A 23,461-nucleotide genomic window follows, 5' to 3' on the forward strand; every position below is an offset into this window, starting at 1 on the left:
GGCGACCTCGAGCCCCACTGATGTACCTGTTTGGATCCTTTCCTAGCAGTGAAGAAAGCATCACAGTTCTTCCAGCGACATTTCAGAGTCTGAAAGTTTGGGTTTGTGTGGTCAGTCAGCAGGTGTTGCTTTAAATGATCCACCACGCCGAATATCAGAGAGCAGCCGTGCCACTGGGAGAAACAGAACAAAGACGTTAACAAGGGCACCAGAAACCTGCAGTCAGAACATGCCTGCTTGTACGCCATAAATCTGGTGGAAACAAAAAGTCCTCTACTATTTAATTTGTTCTTGCTAGCAAAACAAAGCCAGAGACAACCAAATTAATTACCAATATGATGAGGAACCTTGAAAAGACTGTGAAGTCTTTTGACACTTTGGTATTATAAGAAGGCAAAGCACTAAGGTAACCAACCATTACATCTTTAGACATAAGAAAAAATATTCATAGACAAGTTACCATAAAATTCAGTTTAAATTGTACTTATTCCTTATCTTGCCATCATAAAATGAGTTTCCCCTGGCTGCTGTGGCTCAGTGGACTGAGTGCCGGCCTGTGAACCAAAGGGTCGCTGGTTTGATTCCCAGTCAAGGCACATGTCTGGGTTGCAGACCAGGTCCCCCCAGTACGGGACACTCAAGAAGCAACCACACATTGATGTTTCTCTTTCTCCAGTTTTATAACCAGATGGCCCCATTTCTCTAGATAAAGTCACACTTCATTTGTATGCTCTGCATCCTGTTACACTAGAATTTGCTTTTCTTCAACGACAAAACTAAAAAGCAAAGAGTAACGTATAAAAAGCTGAAAGGTAATTCAACTGTGGACAGGCCTAACGTCAAATGTTAAAATGGAAAACTCATTCCATCAATCTGGAAAGAGGTTTGGGGAAAACAATCAGTGTCATAAATGTTTCTTTGGTCACTAATATTAGAACTGATAAAACAAATTAAAGCTTATAAGGAATAAGTGAAAAGTTTAAGGGTTAATCACTAGCATGCAACTGAAAACAAAAACTGAAATTTAGCCTTGAAATCTGAGGTTTTAAACTTCAAGAATACAAATTTGTTTTTGTCCATCTCTCCCAAACCAATGGGAACACAAACCAAACTATTAATGTGTATGACCCTTAAGGAGTGGGTATAGGATGGGCAGGTCACAAAAATAAACACTTCTACTCTTAATTTCATGTATTTATGCACTGTTGATATTTTTGTAAGCATGTACTGATTTAATAAGAAAATAAAAACCACCAGAGGGATAACCTGAGTGTAGAATATTTAAATATACCTCATATCCAATCCTAAAATAAATAGACTTTCATTAAAGAAATATAGAGAAGCCCTGGCTGATGTGGCTTAGTGGATTGAGCTCGGGACTGAGAAGCAAAGGGTCGCTAGTTCAATTCCCAGTCAGGGCACATGCCTGGGTTGCAGGCCAGGTCCCCAGCAGGGGGCACACGAGAGGCAACCACACATTGATATTTCTCTCTTTCTCCCTCCCTTCCCCTTTCTCTAAAAATAAATAAACAAGATATTTTAAAAAAAGAAATACAGAGAAGTATTTTATATGTAGTTTTTAAAAATAAGCTTCCTTGTTCTACAGTGGAAGGCATAAAGTGGATGCTCAAACAGAAAAGTGTTCCACTGATGACAAGGAAGGTCTATAAATCAGCCTAGAATTAAGCAACTCCGAAGTTCCACTCCTTACCCAGCAGCGGTAATTCTGCATCAGATTTAGCCTCACAGCCTGAATACTGCCATCATAACAGCCCGTATAGATCTGGAAGAAGAGGTTTATCACATCAGACCAAAACACACCAAAAAACTACAAAACATCCTCAAAATGAGAGTCAAAAGCTATCTGTAGCAACTTAAGAAAACACAAAACTAAACCCACCCCAGCCCCATGGTACAACAATGGGCAAGTGTCCAGGGGTGTCCACCCTGCGGCCCGTGAACCGCATGCAGCCCAGGGTGGCTATGAATGCGGCCCAACACAAAATCATAACTTTGCTTAAAATATGATGAGATTTTTCTGTTTTCGTTGGTGTTTGTGTATTTAATGTGTGGCCCAAGACAACTCTTCTTCCGGTGTGGCCCAGAGACACTGAAGGTTGGACACCCCCGTGAGATCTGCTCTAGACACTGTGAAGCTGGGCTCCTCGGAGAGCCACCCATGGGCGCCCGGCTGACGGCAGGATGGCAGGGCTCTGAGGCGCCCACCTGCACTCTAACTGCGGTGGCTCTGGCTTCCCCTCGGCATTACATATTAGGCATCTGGATTTCATTGGAACACGGGGTTCTACTGCTCAGAGTCTGAAAAACATCCCTTCTGGTTCAACCTCATAATTTAAAAATAAAACAAATCAAGGATTAGTGGGTTCAAGTGAGTTAGCTTCTACTTTTAGGTCTGCTACAACTGTGCCACACTGGCCAAACCTCCTGACTCTATTTCAATGCTCTGTGTAGATCATAATGTCTCTGGAAAGAGCACCACTCATTTTTTTAAACATTTTAAATTTATCTTCTACTTAATGGCAGTATTAGATTTTTATTATAATTATTTTAGTTATTAATAGAAAAATATTCAGTAACATCAGTGGGTTATATCCTGATAATATGCCGAGAGACAGAGCGGCAATCGTAACAAGGCACATCAGAAGCAGATGTCAATTTTGGAAGTGACAAGCAATAACATTATTACCATCAGTTTGCAGAATCTGTAGTAAATACATTCAGAGGCAAACAGGTGACCTGGGAAACCACACTCACCATGCTTTTATGGATGGTCATACACACAATCATGTCTTTGTGTCCGCCATAAACTTGCAGTCGATCGTGAGACTTTGGTGGAAGGAAAAAAACAAAAAAAGACTATTAAGGTTACTGACACCTTGTGTTTGATAAACACAGGCCCTTGGCAGGTTTAAAACTATTCCCGAGGCACTAAGCTGAAGCACCAGAAGCATTTTAACAGAAATATACTCTAATGGCAATCTTCCTAGTAAGTCCTCCTCCTCCTCAAGAAAGGAGCTGCTAATTGGAAATAATACAACCAATTTCTGTGTAGCTTCGAAGTCTCCAACTGAAATTGCACATAAGGAGAACTAGATGCATTTTACAGGCTGCAGTTACTGTCCAGAAGCCATTTAAATTTTGACACCATGAGCCTGACCATCACCCCATTGCGCTGCTTCTGAAAGTACTGTCCGTGAACCAGCCACTGCACAATTATCTAGCGTGCTTGTGAAGAATGCAGATTCCTGGGCCCTAACCCCACCACACTATCTAAAAGTCAACATCAAACCCAAATAGACAATCTCCCCAAATCATTCAAGCAAAATACTGAATCTAAATCCTACCTGTAACTCATACACACGGACAAATTTGTCCAGGCAAGCGGTCACCATCACCTTCCCCAGGATAGTCACCACAGTCACTGCGTGGCTGTGGCCTTTGTAGATCCGCACAAGTTCGCCCGTCTGTGTCAGGAGAGAAAGAGTCACCACACTTGCAAGATATTTTCCTACTTTCCTATTTTCCTCGGCTGTTTTGAGATTTATGACTCTGTAATTCTAAAGCTATCTGTACACACACGTAGCTGTACTGATTTCAACAGCTGAAGCACTTCCACCAGCACTTGTTTCCTACACAAAATATACGCCATGTGTCCTGATGGAGAGAACTGGGTGCCACAGGACGAGAAGGGTCGCAGTTCTGCCTGTGTGTATGTCACAACTCTTGAAGTACAGCTGACCTTGGAACAATGCAGGGGGTAGGAGTGGTGAACACATGCAGTTGAAAAGCAGCCTGTGACTCCTGGCTCCCCCAAAACTTAAGCTGTCCCTCAGTACCCATGGAAGAATGGTTCTAGGACCACACCTCCATCCCCTGCATATAACAAAATCCTAGGATGCTGAAGGTGCCCACATAAAATGGCAAAGAATAACGCATGCAGTCAGCCTTCTGCATCCACGGACTCACCATCACAGAGCAAAAACAGCACAGGTATTTATTGAAAAACAAAACAAAACAAAACAAAAAAACCCACATATATATGGAGCCAAGCAGTACAAACCTGTGTGGTTCAGGGTCAACTGTACTTTCACTGTTATCATTCCTTGGGTCTGGATAAGTCCCCGAGGGCTCAGACTCCCCCCGGGTTCACAGACCAGGGCCCGCACACCAGAGTGGCCTCTATGACGTGAGCAGAGTCTCTCGGCTGTTTTTGTTTGTTCTATTTTAAACTACGTATCATATCCACTTTCTTAGCACCTCAGATGCTCAATTTATCTCAAGTTTAAATGCGGCACTCAAACTAAACCTTACATAAACTTTGAGCCTGTCCTCTATGAAACACTTTGACGAAGTCAGAATTTCTAGGGTGCTCACTATCGTTTAAAAGCTTATACATGCAAAGTATTACTAAGTCTCTCACTAGGAAAGGGGCTTAATTTAAATTGTAAGAGATCTGATGGATCCTTCCAGCTTGAACCACCATTCTGTTAATGATTTCTTTACGCCGGCAGGGCTTACGTGAATGTTGTGGGCGTGGACCGACTGGTCACTGGAGCCACTGAACACAAGGTCATTCACCACCTTAAGGGAAAAATTCATTGAGTTAGACTTGGCACAAGGTTCTGGGTTTCTTTTGTAACTTGTAATGCACATTGGAGAATTCTAATTCTGCATAAGTGTAAAGTAGGTATGGAATAAATTTTTTAGACAAATTTTCTGAACTGAAACATACGTCCTACCACCAGGCACTCTCATGAAATGACAGTATATTGCTGCATTTGCTACCTCTTCAGAAGGATTAGAAAGTAGCCTAGAAGGATATTACAGTGTGTCTACATTCTATAGTAAAATACACTTCCACTGTTTCTAAGTTAACACATTAAAAAGTAGTGCATCCCTTGGTGACCTTGGCCTGAAGAAAAGGACTGTGACCTTCCTCTTTTCAAGATGACTGTGTTCTAAGTAAGGCATCAGACAACATGAAAGATGTCATTCATACCATTCTAGTTGTGCCAGAACTAGCTCCTGGTCTCCTGCACTGTACTTGCCTTCATGCACAGAATGGTTTTGCTGTGGCCCTCCAGGCTTCTGAGGAGGAGCCCATTCCGTGCATCACGTACACTAATGGTACAGTCGTAAGATCCCACAACCAGCAGCTTCCGGGCACCTTCCTGAGCTGTGGCCAAGCAGCTAACTGCCCGAGGGCAGTGGCATTCAAAGATTTCCAGTCGCCTGTTGTTCTGAAGAAAACAGTCACCATTATATGAAGTAAAAGCAACTTAGCTGGTAAACCTCAAAATCAACTACCTTGTTATAAACGCTACACTCTATTACCTGTATTTAAGTTCTCACACCTACTCAGCCATCCTTAACTTCCCAAACGCTGCCATTCCCAAGCCAGTTCTCTCTGTGTTTGTGACTCCCTCCTCCCCCACTGCAGCGGGGGCGAACTCTTACCTTAGGAACTCATTTCTAACTGCAACCCGCACTATCCTGACCACAGCTGGGCCCCAGTTCTCTCTTTCTGCCCCCTCTCTAAGTTAATGATAATGAATGACCAACCTTATTTTCATTTTCTAATACATCTGTCATGCCACAGCCCCAGGAACCCTTTCACTATTTTTTTGACATCCAAAATGTGTGCAATCTATTTGTCAGGGTATTTCCAAATTTCTCCACTGAGAACTACTTTCTTAGACAATTTCAATGACAGTCTCTCACCCTCCACCTTCCTGTTACACTAATGCTCTCCCGACTTCTGGCTCCACGTCATCTTTCACAACATTTTCCAGCAGCATACAGAACCTCCTCGTCAGTCGGAGCGGCACGGCCACACCCTCAATTCCCAAACGCTCCCTTATCTCAGGTTTCAGGCTTGCTTCCCTCATCCCCACACCAGTCTTGTTCACAAAGTCTCCCACTTCCCCAAGCCTCTAGGTGTGTGCATGGGGTGAAACTCCCAGAAACTGAATCAGCACAGCAGCAGCTGGGAGCCTACAGAGCCAGGCATCACCTTCAGCCATCATGAGGTGCTAGGAAGACAGACTGACAGGGTTTGGCCCACGGGTGGACAGGCCCTGATAAACTGCCCTGGCTTTCTGTTGAGACCCCAGAAGCACAGCATTCTGGGGGGTAGGGGCAAATCAGAAAAGGCCCGGCCCTAACAAGGCTTCAAAATTCCTATCTCTGAAGAGTCTCAAAGCTCTGTCTCGAGGTCCATCTTCTCAGGTTTTTCAACCATTCAAAGACTGTTATTTTTTGCCCTGGCTGGTGTGGCTCAGTGGATTGAGTGCCAGCCTGTAAACCAAAGGGTTGCCAGTTTGATTCCCAGTCAGGGTACATGTCTGGGTTGCAGGCCAGGTCCCCAGTAGGAGTATTCAAGAGGCAAACACACACTGATGTTTCTCTCCCTTTCTCCCTCCCTTCCCCTTTCTAAAAAATAAATAAAATCTTTAAAAGATAAACAAATTTCAAAATGCTAAAGCAAAAACACTATTAAAAATAAAAGACTTATTTCTTGCCATTATTTTGTCCCTAAACATTTGCTCCTAACTTCTATCTACCTTTGATAACATTAAACTCATAAAAGAAAAGAAAATTAGGTACCTATCAAATTTTATTCAATAAAATATGAACATTTTAAATTTATTTTCTTCTTTATTTCTACTGCCCTAACCAAATCTAATCTAGGCTGTTAACACTTCATACCTGGAATGCAAAAACCTTCACTAATTCCCCCTCTGTAATCTGTTCCTGTCAAGTGAACCAAATACGTTGGCACCTGAGTATATGTACTACTTTTTTTTTTAAAGATTTTATTTATTTATTTTTAGAGAGGGAAGGGAGGGAGAAAGAGAGAGAGAGAAACATCAATGTGCGGTTGCTGGGGGTCATGGCCTGCAACCCAGGAATGTACCCTGACTGGGAATCGAACATGCGACACTTTGGTTTGCAGCCCGCGCTCAATCCACTGAGCTATGCCAGCTAGGGCTTTGTACTACTTCTTAATGACAGAAACCATGATGTATTTTATTGCCTCTCTTGAAAACACAATAGTTAACGGCAAGTAGTTACACACTAAACATATGAATGATACTATTACCGGGTACAACATAGTAAACATTCTAACATGTCTCTAACATGCTGTTAAAAGGTGACCAGATGACCTTGAGCTATAGTGCCACAACGGATTAGTAATCAATTCCACCTCTGAGACTATCTATATCTCTTATCCATTCTCTTCTCTTCATCCATAGTCTAATCATTCATGTTAGCTTCCATCAGAAAGCCTGCTAAATCATCTCCCTGCCTCTACTGTTACCAGCATTTCCCAACCTCATCAACTCCAGAGTGACTTTTTCTCAAATACAAATTGGATCATGTCTCTCAGAGCACACAGGGCCGTCGAGAACTGCTCCCTACTCATTTCCTAAGCCTCATCCAGGGGCCTAGCACATAACAGATGCTCAATAAAGGTTTGCTCAACAAATGACTTTACCTTTGGGTTAGGATAGAATGAGGCCACGTGGGCATGAAGGCAAACTTTTGACTTAGTTCACTTTACAGAACAGGTTACCTTCATGAAACCCTGAATCAGTTCCAAACCACATCCATGTCATATTCAAAGAAATTTAAGCTCACTTTTCATGGTGTCATTCCTAAAAACAAGACAGACTAGTTTAACCTGTGACTCATTATTTGGCACCAAATTGCCAGCTTGGTTTAATTTAGTGGAGTTACATTTAGTCCCGGCACACTGCATCTATACGGATATTACGCAGGATCCTGTGTCACTTACACCCGAACATCACAGTTTTGGGGCAGTGGTTAACGCTGTTGCTTTCTCACATAAGAAAACAGATGAAAATGTCTGTCTTCCACTTCCACTTCTCCCTGACAGTCTTCCTCTTCTCTCCCCTCACACTCACACTATTTTCAAGTGGCATGGGAATTCAGCCTTCTCCCCACAGCCACTAACCTTTATGTTGAAGGTGACCACAGTGCCATTCGCTAGTCCCGCGTAGAGGACTCGCCATCTACTGTGAAGGCAAAGAACCCGGTCTTCCAGCTGTAACTGCTCCACACACTCCCGCGTCTGAAAAAGCACACAACACCTGATCAGCAGAGGTTAGCTCCAAGTAAAATGGGAAACCAATCCTTCTGAAGGCAGAGTATGAAATGATTTTATGAGGACGAAAAAGCATCATCTATTTTATAGAAGACCATCTTAGATTTTTTTTCTCCTTTGAAATATGTGGCCAAATACTCTCAAGCTGTAGGTAATATCAAAAACATGTATCAATTCTAATAATGTTACCTATATTGCTAATTTGGAATATAGAAATTCTTTAAAAGGCACTGTGAATTGGGTATTAGCCTCTTAAATCAAGTAACCAAAGTTAAAGCTGCATTTGACATCTAAAAGGAAAATAAAAATTCTATTTGTATACACAATTGTGCTAACCAAATATGTGCTTTCCTACCACTGATTCTCTATTCTAATGGCTCCCAAATGTCTCCTTCCAACCTGTGTCAGGATAGCCCATCTGTAACTACCCAAGCTTTTAAAATATACAAAAGCCCAAGCTTCACCTCCAATGCCTAGATTATAACTCAGTAGGTTCTGAAATATGTATTTTTAAAATTTTCCTTAGTAATTCCAATGCAGATCCAGATTAAACAGGCACTGGGTTATATCAGCAAATTTAATTACCTGGAACCTAGAACAGGACCAGTAACACAGTAAGTAAGTGCTCAAGATTTGTTAAGTGACACCATACAACTAACTGCCCTAGCAAAGCTTTTAAAACAGGTTTGGCTGGCGATGCTACAATGAAGATGGTTACGAGTGATCGGATATGACGTGCTGTGGGCAGAACGACCAAAGCTGTAGGAAGTCAAAGCCCTTGTTCTCCTCTCCTCATCTTCTTTCATACCCAAAGGAGTCAGTCTTTTAAATTTTTGTTTCCCCCATAAAATTACAAATATATGCCACATACAAAATTGTAAAATAAAAAGATAGCAAATATGCCCAAATGTTAAGATTCCTGATGCTTCTAATTAACCCAAATTAGATCATTTTGTATTTTTACAAAGGACACTGAATACCATACAATGATTAAAAAAGAACTACTGGCACATGAAACAATACACATGAACTTCAGATATTATCATGAGCTACAGCTGGGCACAAAAGAATACATGCAGTACTGTTTACTTAGATGAAATTCAAGCACTAACTCTAATGATAGAAGCAAAAGAGAAACTGGGAAGAACAAAGCACCTGTCGCTGTGCCCCCACTCTACACAGTAAATACCGCCAAAGCAGTTCAACATCATCACTTTTGATTTGTCTGGACCCATTTACCTTAACATTGTAGCAGCGAATGGTGTGATCGCTGGAACCAGTGTACAGGGCAGCATTCTTCCCGGAGATCTGAGTGACCAGGAGGCAATTCACTTTGGAAGTATGGCCCTCAAAGACACCAATGCACTTCCGACTCTAAAGTCAGCACAAACCAGATTAGCACTTGCAGAAATAGAAGGATCACCTAACACATTTCCTCAACAAAAAGATGCTAAAACAGAACAGTTCATCGCTGTATCCTCAATGCCTAGAAAAGTGCCTGGTGATATGTAGTAAGGTAATTCCAACTATGTTGGCTGAGTTATACCAAAAAATACGTAGAGCAATGCACTACATGGTAGACTAAAATTTTAACTAATGCCAAAAGAAGAATTTTAACTAATGCCTAGGGCAAAGCTCTCCAACACACAGACCAAAAATCTAGTAAATCCAAACTGTAACTAAATACTAAGAGAAGTGCCTGCATTTGATCAGTAGCTTGTGAGAAGGCTCCATAATATTCCAAGACATATCAGGTGTCATCACAGGTCCTAGTGGCCCAGGTGTGGTTTCATAAGGGGACATCGTAATAGCTATCTGTGTTAGCTCTGAGATCTAGTTAGAACATGCAGATCCACATACACTTATTTTGCAATTTAGAGTTCAAACCGACCCCCCAAATCTCATACTCACATTTCTGGTACCTTTGCTTCCTTCCTTCAGTCACCCCTTTTGCCCTCCACATTATTAGGCTAAAGGGACTTATACACCTAACTGGTTATAGCAAACACATTTTCTCGGTCCATCAACTACTCTTTTGATTTTCAAGGACTTTAGCAATTTGCTTGGACAAGATAATGATGTTTCTAAAGTTTATTGACTGTCATTGTTGATAAATGGAAATAGTTTGACATGTGTGTATACACACACACACACACACACACACACACACACATACCAAATTCAAGTTCATTTTACGAAAATCCAGAGTAATGAGCATCAGATTATACTAAGTGTATATAGTGGAAGACTGTTGCTCTCCTTAATAACTTGCATAATTAACTTTCCAGGAGAATGGCTTCTCTAATACTTCCCCAATTATTTATTTTGCCCCTTCTCTATTATACAACAGCTAGGTGACTGACCTCATCACCAGCTGAGGGTTGAGATCTGACTAGCCCAAGTCCATTGTTGTAATCCCACCTTCCTTTGCCAAGTGATTAATTGTTCAGGGGATAAAGCCCGAGATCCTTATTTGGTGGTGGGAGAGAAAAGAAACCCCAGTGGCTCCTGGCATCTATTTGTGAGCGGAGGAGAATACCTTTAGGAAGAGGTGATACAGAGGGGGCAGAGTGGAGAAACAAATAAAACTAAGTTCCCAGTGACTCAGCTGAGCAGCTGGGTCACCTGTACCTAAAGTTAGTCTAAAGCCCACCCCATCTCTAGACAACAAAGAAAACTCCCCTTTATTCTGAGCTGGACTTTCTAAAACCTGCAATTATCAAAAACATTCAAATTGCTATAACAACTTACCACCAGATTATAAACTCGCACAGTTTTATCTGCGGAACAGGTATACAGTAAATTCCCAAATATTTGAATTGCATTCACTGCAGCTTGGTGCCCCTCAAAACTCCCTTCAGTGGGCTCATTATCATCTCCTGGCTCTGAAGATATTTCTAGAAAACAAGACTATGTTTCAGAGACATATCTGCTGTGTCTGAAAAGATACTCAAAAATTAAAACTATTAAATAATATATTGGTCCCTGGATTCTCCGTAAAGCCTAGTTCCCTTGCAAAATACCACATTTTCAATTAGTATCTTTATTATGAAGATTTCCCAGTAAGAGAAGGCAGGGAATGTCTTTCGCTTAAGAAAATGACATTGAAATAATGAGTTTCTGAGTGGTAACTGGAAGGTATCTAATATCTGGCACATGTTATTTTGTTGAATAAAGCCTTCTTCTTTTAAAAAATATTTTATTTATTTTTAGAGAGATGTGAAGGGAGGGAGAAAGAGCGGGAAAGAAGCTATGCTAGAGAAACATTGTGTGGTGGCCACTCGCATGCCCCTAACTGGGGACCTGACCCACAGGCCGGGCATGTGGTCTGACTGGGAATTGAACTAGTGACCTTTGGGTTCACTAGCCGGTGCTCAATCCACTCAGCCACACCAGCCAGGGCAATAAAGCATTATTCTTAAAGCAGGTCCTTCTCAAAGCAAAAACTCCTGGAGTCAGTGAAACCTTAATACAAATTCATCAAACAGATACGAGAGCCAGTAAGAGAGAGATGGGAGTAAGAAACTGCAAAGCCAGGATCTGAGGATCTAGGAACATTGTAACTGCTGGTCAAAGCAATTCTCTTGGCGATAACTCCTGCCCCCTCTTCTATAAGCATATTTAAGTAGATCGAAACCCCAGCCCTCGCATTCACAAGCCTTTTTCTCTGTGGTTAACTTAAATAAAATGGAATCACCAAATACCTGAAGAGCTCTTTGATCCTTTTATGGAGGAGATCACAGTCTGAGTTTCTGCCACACTACAAAACAATAGCAAAAGTCTTCTTAGCATCTGTGTGAACAGGACAGGTAGTAAAACTTAAATTTTTCTGACTCAAAGGATTGCTCTAATCAATGGGCAAAAGAACAATGATCTGAGGTCATTTTTCCATCTGAAATTTCTATAGGAAAGGAAATAAAAGTACAGTAAATATTCACAACACAAAAGAGAAAGCAGAAAATCTCCATTGTCAAGGTTTAAGCCTGCCACATCTGTAATGCCTGATTTTCTACAAATTCGATTCTTTTAAAAATTCTGAGTCATAACAAAAAGCTCTCTTTTTTAAAGAAAAGAAGAACAGTGAAAGCTGTTCTGAGTGGACCAGTGCACCATCCCTACCTTACGGGGATCCCATCTTTGTAACGAGTGCCAATCTCACTGGTAGAGCTCACTTCGTCACAGCCAGAACGAGAAGTTTCTAGTGAGTTTTGCTCTGAGCTGTTCCAAACGTCCTTCTTAGATGGGCTGTCTGGTTTCTCTTCCCCGGATTCGGAAGAATCAATGGCTACCACTTCCAGCTGAGGGTTAGGAACTTCCAGGACTTCCAGAGAGGAGTCGCTGTCGGGCTCGTCTCTGACACTCTCCTGCTCTGGGCCAGTTCTGCTGTCCTCCCAGGTGGAGGTGGCCACCTTCCCTCCTTTAGTTGACTTTCCAGTTTTCACTTTCCTCACAGGTTTAGCAGTAAATACATCCTGTTCGGTGTCGCTGTTCTCAGGAACATGGGTGGCCCGCAGAGTTTTCTTCTTCCTAAGTTTCTTCTTTTTCTTGTTACCCCTGGTTTCAGCTGATGTCAGAGTAGACTCTGCCTGTTGTTCAGGCTGGTCAGCTGGAGAGTGGGGCTCCTTCTCCAAAGGGGTTTCTGAAGCGAAAGACAATCTTGGAAAAGAATTGGTGCCGGCTTCAGACCCGCTGTTGCCTTTGGCTGGCTCTTCGCCTTCTTTATTTACGCTAGGAAGGCCAGTTGATTGGGAATAGAGAGCATTTTCTCTGTTTCTGGTATTTCCTTGCTCCACAGAAAACTTCAGCTCTTGGCTAGGCTCACGGAAACCTTCTGTCAGCTCTGACGAGGACAATGTTGCGGTGATGCCTGGGGAGACTGGGCGATGGTCACCATTCTCTCCTAAGTAGAGAAGAAGCAAGTTATTGCACCTTTTTTGTCTGCTACTTAGTCATAAACTGCAATTATTTGTCGCTGATTGAATCTCTAACAAATAATGACATTTTAATGTTGATACTTCCCCAATTATTTCAATGATAAGTTAAATAAACCATGGCTTTTAAAGCTGTTACTTTACTTCTCAACTTCTCATAACCTACATAAATTTCTATTACAGCACTTAGTGTACTTTGCCTTGCACTAATCTCACAAATAACATACATGTCTTATACCCTACCAGAGCTCCTTATGGGTGGGAATTGCTTTTATCAACTTTTTGTCTTTCTTCCTTATTTGAAACGTCCACATACTGAACACTGTGTTTTGTCCTTAGCAGACACTCGGGCATCTACTTGGCTGCAGTGCATTCACCTTTATCTCTTCTAAATTTTCACTATGTATTTCACCTGTTCACACCATCCAGTTTAGCTACACACTAGTAGTTAAAAAGCCAGTGACTTAAAAATGTCTATTTTCTTTGACCGAATTATTTCATGCCTACAAATTTAAATTGATGAAGTTATCAGACATACTTAAAGACACATATAACATGTTATATAGAATACTAAAAAAAGAGAAAAAACCTAAACATTCCAAGAAAATTATATAAATTATTGCACATCCAGACTATCGTGCAACTTCTCAAATATTATGCAACTGGTAAAATAAAATATTTTAGATGATTATTTTTATGACATAGAGAAATAATAAATGACATATTAAGGGAGAAAAGCCAAGTTATAACAGTCTATGATTTGTCCTTTGTATAAAGTCTACATGTAGGATTTAAGAAAATAAAGTCTACATGTAGGATTTAAGAAAAGACTGAAATAATATATATCTAGATTTCTAGTTTCTCAATTCTTTACAATGAACATTGAACATGAATTAGTTTTGTAATCAGAAAAAGCTATTTTTGAAAAAAATTATTAAAAAGTCTCCATGGCTTCATTACTAGTTTTTAAAAAATAATAATTATTATCCATGTAAAAGTAACAAATTCAATATAAAAGATAGCATACCTTTGATAAAAGATATCTAGATTAGTGCTGTAACAGGTAGCCAAATCTTCAGACTTTATTTTGGCTCAAGAAATCACACAACGCCAGTCTGCTTACTTTTTACTTAATTATTATTACAGCACCATTGGGATTATGCAAACTTCAGATCAGATTTTAAATTGTTCAGAAGTTATTCTCAAATGGTAACCAGATGTTACATCATGAAAAGACTAAACACCTGACCTGCCTCTCGAAACCACCCAAGTTCCTATTAGATGATTCCAAGCCCCAGAGACCTCTCTGCCTTCATCACGGGCACCTGCCTCTCAGGCTTCTAGTAACCCTGGCTGTTCTTCAGACCAAGGGCCCCCAGCCTCTGGACTGCAGACCAGTACCCATCCCGGCCTGTTTGAAACCGGGCTGCACAGCAGGACGTGAGCTTGAATGTGACGCACGTGAATCATCCTGAAACCCACCCGCCCCAGGTCTGTGGAAAAAGTGTCTCCCACGAAACCAGTCCCCAGTGCCAAAAAGGTTGGGGACCGCTGCCTTAGATGATAAAGATAGTTAAGTGCTGAGAAATTCAGAGGATATATCTTATTTAGAAAATTTACTGAACAACATCAACCTCATGAATCTCCCAAAACTAAATAATTCTGCACCAATCCTCATAAATAGAACTTTTAGGTACTAACTCAAAGTCAAATCAATAATTCTATATTAGAAAAAATTAAGGAAAAGCTACTGATATTTAAATAATCCTAAGTGGAGAAAACCTCAAGAAAAATTCATTGTAGTAACGTCAGTTTAATGGGCAAGTATAACTCTACATCACTGATATAAAATTGCCCTAGACCCACTACAGGGTTGCCCTTAAACAAGAGGAAAGTTTGCATACTGTTACCTTGCAGTAATTCCTTGGACATACTGCAAGGAGAGATCTGCGACACAGCATTCAAATACTCGTCTTGTTCAGAAGACATGGGTTCTTGTTTTATCTGAACTGACGAGTCTGGAGCAGGAACGCTGCCATGAGCTTGGAAAGTAGGAGATGTGGTCACTTGGAAAGGGACTCCTGTGGATGACGGAGACACATGGGAAGACGGAGACTCCAGAAGAAGTGGGAAAAAGGGGGCAGGCAGCAGCATGGCATCAGCAGATGTTTGAGATCTACTGCTCCTTTGTTCTCGTGGAAGGCTGCAGGGTCCCTGGTACGTGCGGTCAGAAGGTTCGTATGTTTCTAGGATGGAAAATACACACGTACATAAATTCAAACATGTTCTCTGAAAAGCAATTGTTTCTTAGATAATGTGTATTTTTAAAAATAAGATAATTCAAAGTCCCTCATAATTCTTCAAAATCGATCATCGTGTATCTATACAACTACCAAGGATATAGACAAAACAGGCATTATTTTTCAGATTTTAAGTGACTTATCCAATGTCATATAGATACTAATGGAAGAGACAAGATTTGAACCCAGGACTTTTGATTCCTAACCCAAGGCTCCTTCTGTAACATACTGTCTCCACTGCTAAGCATTCTGGGGATATAGAGTCTAACAGGCCTTTCTACAGAAGAAGGAAACCAGAGACATGAGATAAATATATGGCTTTTTAATAATGACTTTAATTCCCATCTACAGAGGTAAAGGAAGCAACAAGCTATGGAAGGCCCAACCCCTCACATTCTCTCCAAATACCTTGTAATCCCTGTAGAATTTGTATTCTATGGGTCCTCAGTGCACTCATCTCCACAGTTATCTAAAAATAAAGTAATGTGTTAAGAATTTTCAAATCCAACTTCAGAGATGATCTGTTTCCATTAAGTGTTCCGTCAGCTGTTACCTGCTGTTTGAGCATCAGCAGCCTCTGAACTTCAACATAAGCCGTCTGGAGGGCTGCACGGGCTTGCAGAAGGTTATTGTCCATGCACTGCAGCGATTTGCTTAGTTCTTCCTCCCTTAAGGAGATATTCAGCAGCTGGTCAACCTGAGAACGCTCTGCCAAAAGAAACCATAAACCTCGGTTTAATACTGGAGACTTCTCTTTAATAATCCAGCTCCTCAGGAGATAGAACTACATCAGTTACCAAGGACAAGCCTTTATTTTCTCCCCAATAGGTATAAGAGACTCATTAGATCTCACAAACCATACGTTAAGCCTGAGGCTGTCAAGAGCCAGGTACCCAAAGTTGAGAACTGGTAAGACTGGAGGTGCTGCAAAGGCTCAAGAGTTCCGCCACGTGGCGCCGTCTCACCCAGCAGCCATTTCCCACCAATACCCTTCCAAGTGAAATCTTCGTCCAGAGCAAGCCAACTGCTGCAGTTCTCACTGCCCTGTCTTCCTTCACCTACCACCCTCTGCATGTTTGCTCAGAGGGAGCCCCAGACCTGTTCTGCTCACATTCTCCTCCTAATTCCTATTTTTCTAGTCTGTTAGTTAACATAGTTATCTTTATTAGAGAAGTCTTCCCGAAGGAGATACAGCTTTGAAATAGTTCTCTTAAGTTATTTAAATAAATTCTACTATGTGTATGGATTTGTCATCTTTATGTCTGTCTGTTTCCCATCCAACACTCTAGGTCCTGAACTCCAGACCCCACATATCCTGCTACCAACTTGAGCATCTCAACCTAGGTGTCTCTAAGGCCCTTTAACTCAAGGGATCCAAAAGGTAGCGTGTCATCTTTCTCTACTCTCAACCCGCTCCCCTTGTGGAGTTTTCTAGCTCTATAAATGATACCATCATCCACCCAGGGGTGTCCAACCTTTTGGTGTCTCTGAGCCACACTGGAAGAAGAGTTGCCTTGGACCACACATTAAATACACAAACACTAACAAAAGCTGATGAGCAAAAAAAAACCAAAAACAAAACAAAAACAAAACGGTTTTAAGTAAATTTACAATTTTGTGTTGGGTCACATTCATAGCCATCCTGGGTCACATGCGGCCCGCGGGCTGTGGGCTGGACACCTCTGGTTCACACAGCTGCCTCAGCCAGAAGCTGGGGTCACACTTGACCCCTACCTTATGCATCACTTCCAATCTCCCAATGCTCATCCAATCACTTTCCACAGGGTTAGAGTCAGGGGCAAGCAAGCCGTAGAAGCACATTAGTCAGGGAACCACATTAGCAACTTCTCTCCTTAATTCATATGAGAAAAGCAACAAAGACGCCTCAAAAAATGGAGACTAAAAGACATGGCTATGAATGACAAAGACAGACAAAAATTTACCACAGGCCTGTTCCCCTTCCTCCCAGATAAGGCCCAATGAGACTTATATTGAACTCATTTTGTCCAAGATACATATTAACTTTAGCTTACAGGTCAATGTGACATCATGGTATTTCTTCTATAGCTGCAACTACGTATATAGTGGAAAATTAAACTTTTCTAAGCCATTAAGCAAGACAACAAAAGGTAAAAAAATATAATAAATGGGCAATCAGTGTTTGATAACCACAAGCTATATTCTGTATCAGGTTGTAAAAAGGCTGAGTTGCTAAAAGAATAATTTCTTTCTGCCCGAATATTCTGCACTATACCTTTCTTTCCTTTAATTTTCCTTCTTTTATTTTTTCTCTCAAGACTTGGGACTTCAGGAGAAGATCCATCCTGAGGAAATACAGAAAAATAAATAATATTAAATGTGTAATGGCTATTATCCAGGAAGGAAAAAAAACAATCAGTTCTGAGATAGGCATATAACATTCTTCATTATTTCTACCATGTCTAACAGGACAGCAGTAGGACTCTCACACACATGGTATGAACTGAGTATCAGTTGAATAAATGTGCATGGTTTTTAAAGAAGAATCTAAGGTCAAGCACCTTCCCAGCATTCTAGAGGTGGTAAGGCCCACAGGGCACAGGCAAAGCATTCCAAACCTTGGTAAAGCAAAACATATAAAAGTCTGGACAAAGCCAGTGACACACATATCTGATTTCACTGTGGAGCAATTTCTACTCTAAATTTCAGCAATAAAACTTTAAAAACAAAAAGCTAAAGAGTCTATTGAGACAAGCCCCAAGATACTAGCTTTGTCACAGGACAATCTCTTATCCAACGACACCCCCCCACTACAGTGCCCAGCTCGAGGTTGGGGGCAGAGTTGGAACTGGAATCTGGGTCTATGCCCCAGACCTTTATCCACTCGGCTACATCGCCTCGGCGTTAAGGACACACTCCGTTTTCTGCCAGTGCCAGACTCCAGACTGCATCACCATCACAAGTCTTTCTTTCCATAAAGGGTTCCTGAAAGGGTTAAGCAACACTGGCAACAGATACGCCAGAATAGAAGTGATGGCAGTGAAGGAATGGATTCTGAAAGGTCAGGCTGCATAAACGAAGTACAAAACACAGAGTAACAGAGACTACAAATATTTCTGAGACTATGCTCATATGGATGTACTCTATTACTATGGAAACTATCTTGGTGTTAAGCCTAAAACTCCTGGGTCCAACACGCCTACATATCCTCCAGAGGCAACCCTGGAATGCCTTTCTTCAGCAGCCGTAGAGAATGCATCATGGAAACGGATTAAGTTACAGCTGAAGATGTGGCTTACTCCTTGTCAGGTGATACAAATCTTCATTGCCTTGATGACTAATTTTAGAGATGACTTCATATTTTCCTAGTACTGTACATTCATATTCAATTACATCTAAAACTTTGTAGAATTACTCAGTGAAAGAAACAAGTAGAATAATCTGAAAGGAAGAGTAAGAACCTCACAAGTCTTCTATTCCAGAGTAGGGAGAACCATAACCCTAGATACGCAAGAAAACATAAACAGCTAAATCCTTCTTATAACATTCAAGTCACCACATAAAATATTCTACAAAAGACACAGGAGTCATACTCACTCCGGTGGCTCTTCGTTTTTTTCTGATGCTCTGGCCGTCATTTTGTTCAGCACCTGAGGTACAGCTACTATCTGTGCCTACATCTGCCAAACTGGAGACTGCAAGAGCTGAGGATGCATTTGATGATACAGAGTTTCCTTCTCCATTACTCTCCTGGGCATTGTGACTCTCTGAAGGTGGTGCAGAACTCTCCTGGCCGTTCAGGTCTTTTGCCAAATGCATCAAAGACATTGCACAGTCAGAGGGTAACTGTGCACTATGTCGTCTTCGAGTAGCAACATTTGCAGCCCTTTCACCTGTTCTCAGGGAGGCGGCCAGAGGTATCACTTCCTGCTTAAGGCCCATGGTTGTTTTCTGTCTCTGCGTGGCCCTCAGTGAGCTGCCAGGTGAAAAAATCTGCTGGGGCTCATCTTCCTTGCCCGTCCCTTCCTCACTGAAGAAGCTGTACACAGAAGGAGCCCTGTCCATGATCACGCTGCTCTCAGAGAGGCTTCGCTTCCTGGCCAACCCAGGGGATGCAGAAATGGAAACATCTTCCCACTGGAATCCTAGATTGGCCAGATCAGGCTCCCCATCCAAATCCAAGACCTCTTGTTCATTTTGTACTAGAGGCACCATTTCTATACCAAACCTTAAGAAAGAAAGAAGAAAATCATAAATCAAACAAGGAGAGAGAAAGAAGCACCACTTAATGTGCCAGAGTCTGTTAAACACCGAGGCTACAAATCTAGACCTATGTCTCAATTAGAGATTAATACCCAGTAGAGATTAGTGGTACAGCTATGAAAATACATTTGAGAGTAAAAATTGAGGGTTTTATTTGATATGGAGCTTGAAGCCAACAATAAGTACATAATTTTAATAGCAAACAAAATAAAATGTCTATTAAGCATTCACAAATACTAGACACTATACTAAGAACTTTATAACACCAATAATACAAGTTATGGAAAAGGATAAGGGGGCACGACAAATGTTATTTCAATAAAGATAGAAATTTAAGCCTGGAGGGACATATATGATACCACTGAATGATTTTCAAGTCGCAAACCTATGTTGAATGCTGCTTTACCATTCAGAAAAGTTTTGTACCTCAGTATCACATGATCAGGCAAAATATCGTGCAAGTATTAAGAAAAAATATTTTGTGATCACAAATATAATGCTGAGAATAAACACAGAAGGGTAGCTATGCATAGGTCATAAGTAGAAGGTAACGGGAACAGTTACGCTTCAAAGCTGCACCGCTCAAGTCCTGCACAGAAGGCACAGGTTCACACGCTGCCACTCTCTGGCCCCAAAGCTGCAGTGCCGTGTTTCTGATTTTTTCCCTTGTCCCCATCTCACTGCTCAGAAGTAGTGCGCTTCTTTTTCAACTGAATTCCTTGCTAGGAAACACTTTATTCCGTTTGTTATGGAGGAGCAGTATCTCTTTAATATTTAAACCAGACATCTACAACACATATTTTTTGCAAGCATTTAATTAAATGTAACAAGAATTCTCTCAACCAGGTCAAAGTAAGCTGAAAAGAAAGAAAGATAAATGGATACTGAAAAGAGGTACATACCTGGGTAAGCCTTTGCCTAACTCTTGCTTTTTCTTGGTTACTTGATGAATGACCTGTTCCCAATTGACATTTCTCCGAGATGCATTTAGAATCTGCCGAAGGGTCGGCTTGAGCCCAGATTCCTTTTCTGTTTCACTCTTTCGGTGACCATTAATATTGCGGATGCGGCGAGCACTGTTGAGGTTTGGTTCAGGAAGGTGTGTTCCAGTTTTGCTCTTCAAACTAATGTGTCGAGTGAGATCCCTTTGGAGTGATGCAGGAAAGCCGAGCTTACTTAGTTCCGGCAGGAGAAGGCCTGAGGGCTGAGTGATGTCACTCTTTTGAAGCTCTGCATCCAAGCCGGTACTCTCAAAGCCTTCTGTTTCATAAGATACCTGAGATTTCACAGAGTCATCAACCTGTACATCTTCTAGAGAGGTTTTCAAGTCCAGCAGTAAGTCGGAGTGTGGACTGGCTGCAGATGTCATTTCCAACTCAGGTTCTTTCTGGTGAACTACTGAATCACAAGGGGAAGTGGGTAGTTTTCTGGATGGTTTCAGGTTTTGGTCTTCCCCCTCCTTCTCATCAGCATTGGGAGTGCCGCAGGATAAATCTTCTGTAGTTGCAGAACTCAGGGCTCCGATTTCTGTTCCATGCCTTTCCGTGTCAGATACCTCTCCATCACTTTCACCTTCTAATGAGCGTACTTGAAACTCAATCTTCAAAGATCCTTTTTCAGACTCTTCCACATTCCTGCTTGCTTTTGCACCATTCCTGGTCCTTTTAGAAGTGCTAAGAAGTGGATTTTGCAATGACTCATGAAACTGTAACACCTCTTGGGCTTTTTGTAATGTATCACTTAAATTTTCACCAGGTTCCCTTTGAGTGCCAAATTTACTTTTATTCCCCTTTAAAACACGTGAACTCTGCAATTTGGACATGCCAGAAGAATTGTGAGTGTCTTCTTCCTTGGGTTTGTTTGAGGAATTTGAGTGTTCTCTAGAAAAAAAAGAATTTGCTTTGGTGTTTTTTGATGGATTCTTTGGACCTTGCTTTTGAGGGACTGGTTTAGTGGCTGGAGTTGGAAGAAGTGGGGATTTCAGTGGCAGCATCTTGTTGAAGCTATGTACTTGCTCGGGTTTTTCTGTGGTAGGACATTCTCTCACCACCTCACAGGAGGCCGTGCAGTCAGACGGGGCTCTGTGGTGAAGAGATCCAGTGTGTGTTTCTTTTTGTGTTTTCACTGTCGGGGAATTATTTGGTTCATTGACTTGGGGCTCTCGTGTTCCTGTGTTTAAGGTAAAATCAAAGAAAGGCTTATCTGTCATTTCTGCCTTGTTACCAGTGACTTCCTTCATTCCTGACTGTAAATCTACAGTCTTCTGGGAAGGGTAAGGAGTCCAGCGCCGGAACTTCTCCCTTGCTGCACTGCCATTCTTCCCTCCAATTTTGGAAGCTATGGTGTCTGCCTGTTTAGTGGTTTGGCTTTCCACCTGCTCAAAATTGAAGTCAAATAAGTTTTGTGATGAAAATTTATCACTTGTAAATCCTTCAGAGGGACCTCTATACATGGCAACTGTACCAATTTTGTCATTTTCTTGCCGCTGCCATTTATATCTCTCTTGACTGTATTTTTTTGACTTAGATTTCTTGTTCCACGGCATAGGCATGTCTTCCATTTGACAGTTAGAATTTCTGTTTCTGCCTGGTTGAAATTTGTCTCCTGGGTTACTATAATTCCAACTATTTGTACCACGTACACTGGATTTCCAGTTTCCGTTACTACTGTTCATATGCCAACTGGAAAAGCCACCTGTTCCTTCAGAATGCCAGCTGGAATTCCTTCCTGAACCATTGTGATTCCAAGCTACTGTTCCATTATTTGAATGCCAACCACCTCCAGAATTACTGTGGTTATGAAACCAAGTTGAGGAGCCTCCTCCAATGCCCTTCTGCCACCCAGAACAGCCTCTTGGTCCACCACTGTTCCTCAAAGAATGTGCAAAGATGCTCTTCCTGGTGTTACCAAAGCCTTCCTTCTCCCACTTCCAGTCGCGTGGAGGAGGTCCGCGATGATGCCACGCAGGCTGACTGTAGCCCTCTCTGTCTTGGTAAGGGGTTCTGTCTTCTCGTCTCCACTGGAGACGCTTGTCATCAGAGTTTATTTCTTGGCTGCTATTGGAAGGTTCATCATGTCTGGAAGAAAAAGTTTTTCATTACTGATTTAAAGGAATTCTTATACTTCCTTTGAAGGCAAAATCCACCAAACTCCCCCTCGACCTCACTCCCCTGATACTCAGAATATGTAATAGAGTCCATTTTTATTTCTAATAGTGGTTACTGTCGTATATTTAAATGATATTATTAAACATATAGTCACAATTTATCAATTTTATCAATTAAACATTTTCTTGTTTCTCCTATTACCCCAGAAATATAACAAATTTGACACATTTATACAATGCTCCTTTTCTTGTTGCTGTTTTTCTAGCCATGTTCTGGGATTTCTGTCTCTGTCTATCATCCAATTATTATTTTTACATTGTACAGCTTTTTGAAAACAAAAACCATTATATTTTATAGCTATGGCTATCACGTTAATACAACTTAAATTCAGCTGCTCTTAATCCTGTGATTTCTCCAGTCATTGGTTGTTTCTGAAAAACCCAGTTTCTTAACCCATTTCAAATGGTAAGATTTTATTATGCATAATCACTTTCATTAATAAACACTTTATCAAGCACACATTCAATGAATTAGTGGTGAATGAAAAGTTTTATGCATCATTCCTGTTCCTAAAGGACATCCAAGCTAGCTGAGAAAATAAGATCATGAACAAGAGTAAAATGTCCCAATGCAAGTAAGCAGCCACCACAGTAAGTGCTATAAGGAGCTCCATGTGCTGGAGGTTTTTATAAAGAAGCTACAGCTGTTTGAGCTATTCATTTTAGACAAGGA

General features: G+C 41.3%; 1 protein-coding gene across 2 annotated transcripts in view; it reads right to left on the reverse strand.

The window, feature by feature from the left end:
* ZNF106 (zinc finger protein 106) overlaps positions 1-23,461 on the reverse strand; it is a 58,801-nt gene that overhangs the window by 4,156 nt on the left and 31,184 nt on the right. For both annotated transcript variants that reach the window (XM_045823369.1, XM_045823368.1), the window contains 17 exons: positions 20,525-22,699; positions 18,957-19,587; positions 17,635-17,704; positions 15,934-16,088; positions 15,789-15,849; positions 14,991-15,326; positions 12,269-13,049; positions 11,854-11,909; positions 10,901-11,046; positions 9,389-9,523; positions 8,000-8,116; positions 5,070-5,261; positions 4,540-4,602; positions 3,366-3,485; positions 2,776-2,847; positions 1,712-1,783; positions 27-173 (listed from right to left, as the gene is read on the reverse strand). In XM_045823369.1, the coding sequence (XP_045679325.1) occupies positions 27-173; positions 1,712-1,783; positions 2,776-2,847; positions 3,366-3,485; positions 4,540-4,602; positions 5,070-5,261; positions 8,000-8,116; positions 9,389-9,523; positions 10,901-11,046; positions 11,854-11,909; positions 12,269-13,049; positions 14,991-15,326; positions 15,789-15,849; positions 15,934-16,088; positions 17,635-17,704; positions 18,957-19,587; positions 20,525-22,699 (5,329 nt within the window). The remainder of the gene's footprint in view (positions 1-26; positions 174-1,711; positions 1,784-2,775; positions 2,848-3,365; positions 3,486-4,539; positions 4,603-5,069; positions 5,262-7,999; positions 8,117-9,388; positions 9,524-10,900; positions 11,047-11,853; positions 11,910-12,268; positions 13,050-14,990; positions 15,327-15,788; positions 15,850-15,933; positions 16,089-17,634; positions 17,705-18,956; positions 19,588-20,524; positions 22,700-23,461) is intronic.

The sequence above is a fragment of the Phyllostomus hastatus genome, unplaced genomic scaffold (genome assembly GCF_019186645.2).
Source record: "Phyllostomus hastatus isolate PE091 unplaced genomic scaffold, TTU_PhHast_1.1 phas_scaffold_501, whole genome shotgun sequence".
Taxonomy (NCBI): Eukaryota; Metazoa; Chordata; class Mammalia; order Chiroptera; family Phyllostomidae; genus Phyllostomus; species Phyllostomus hastatus.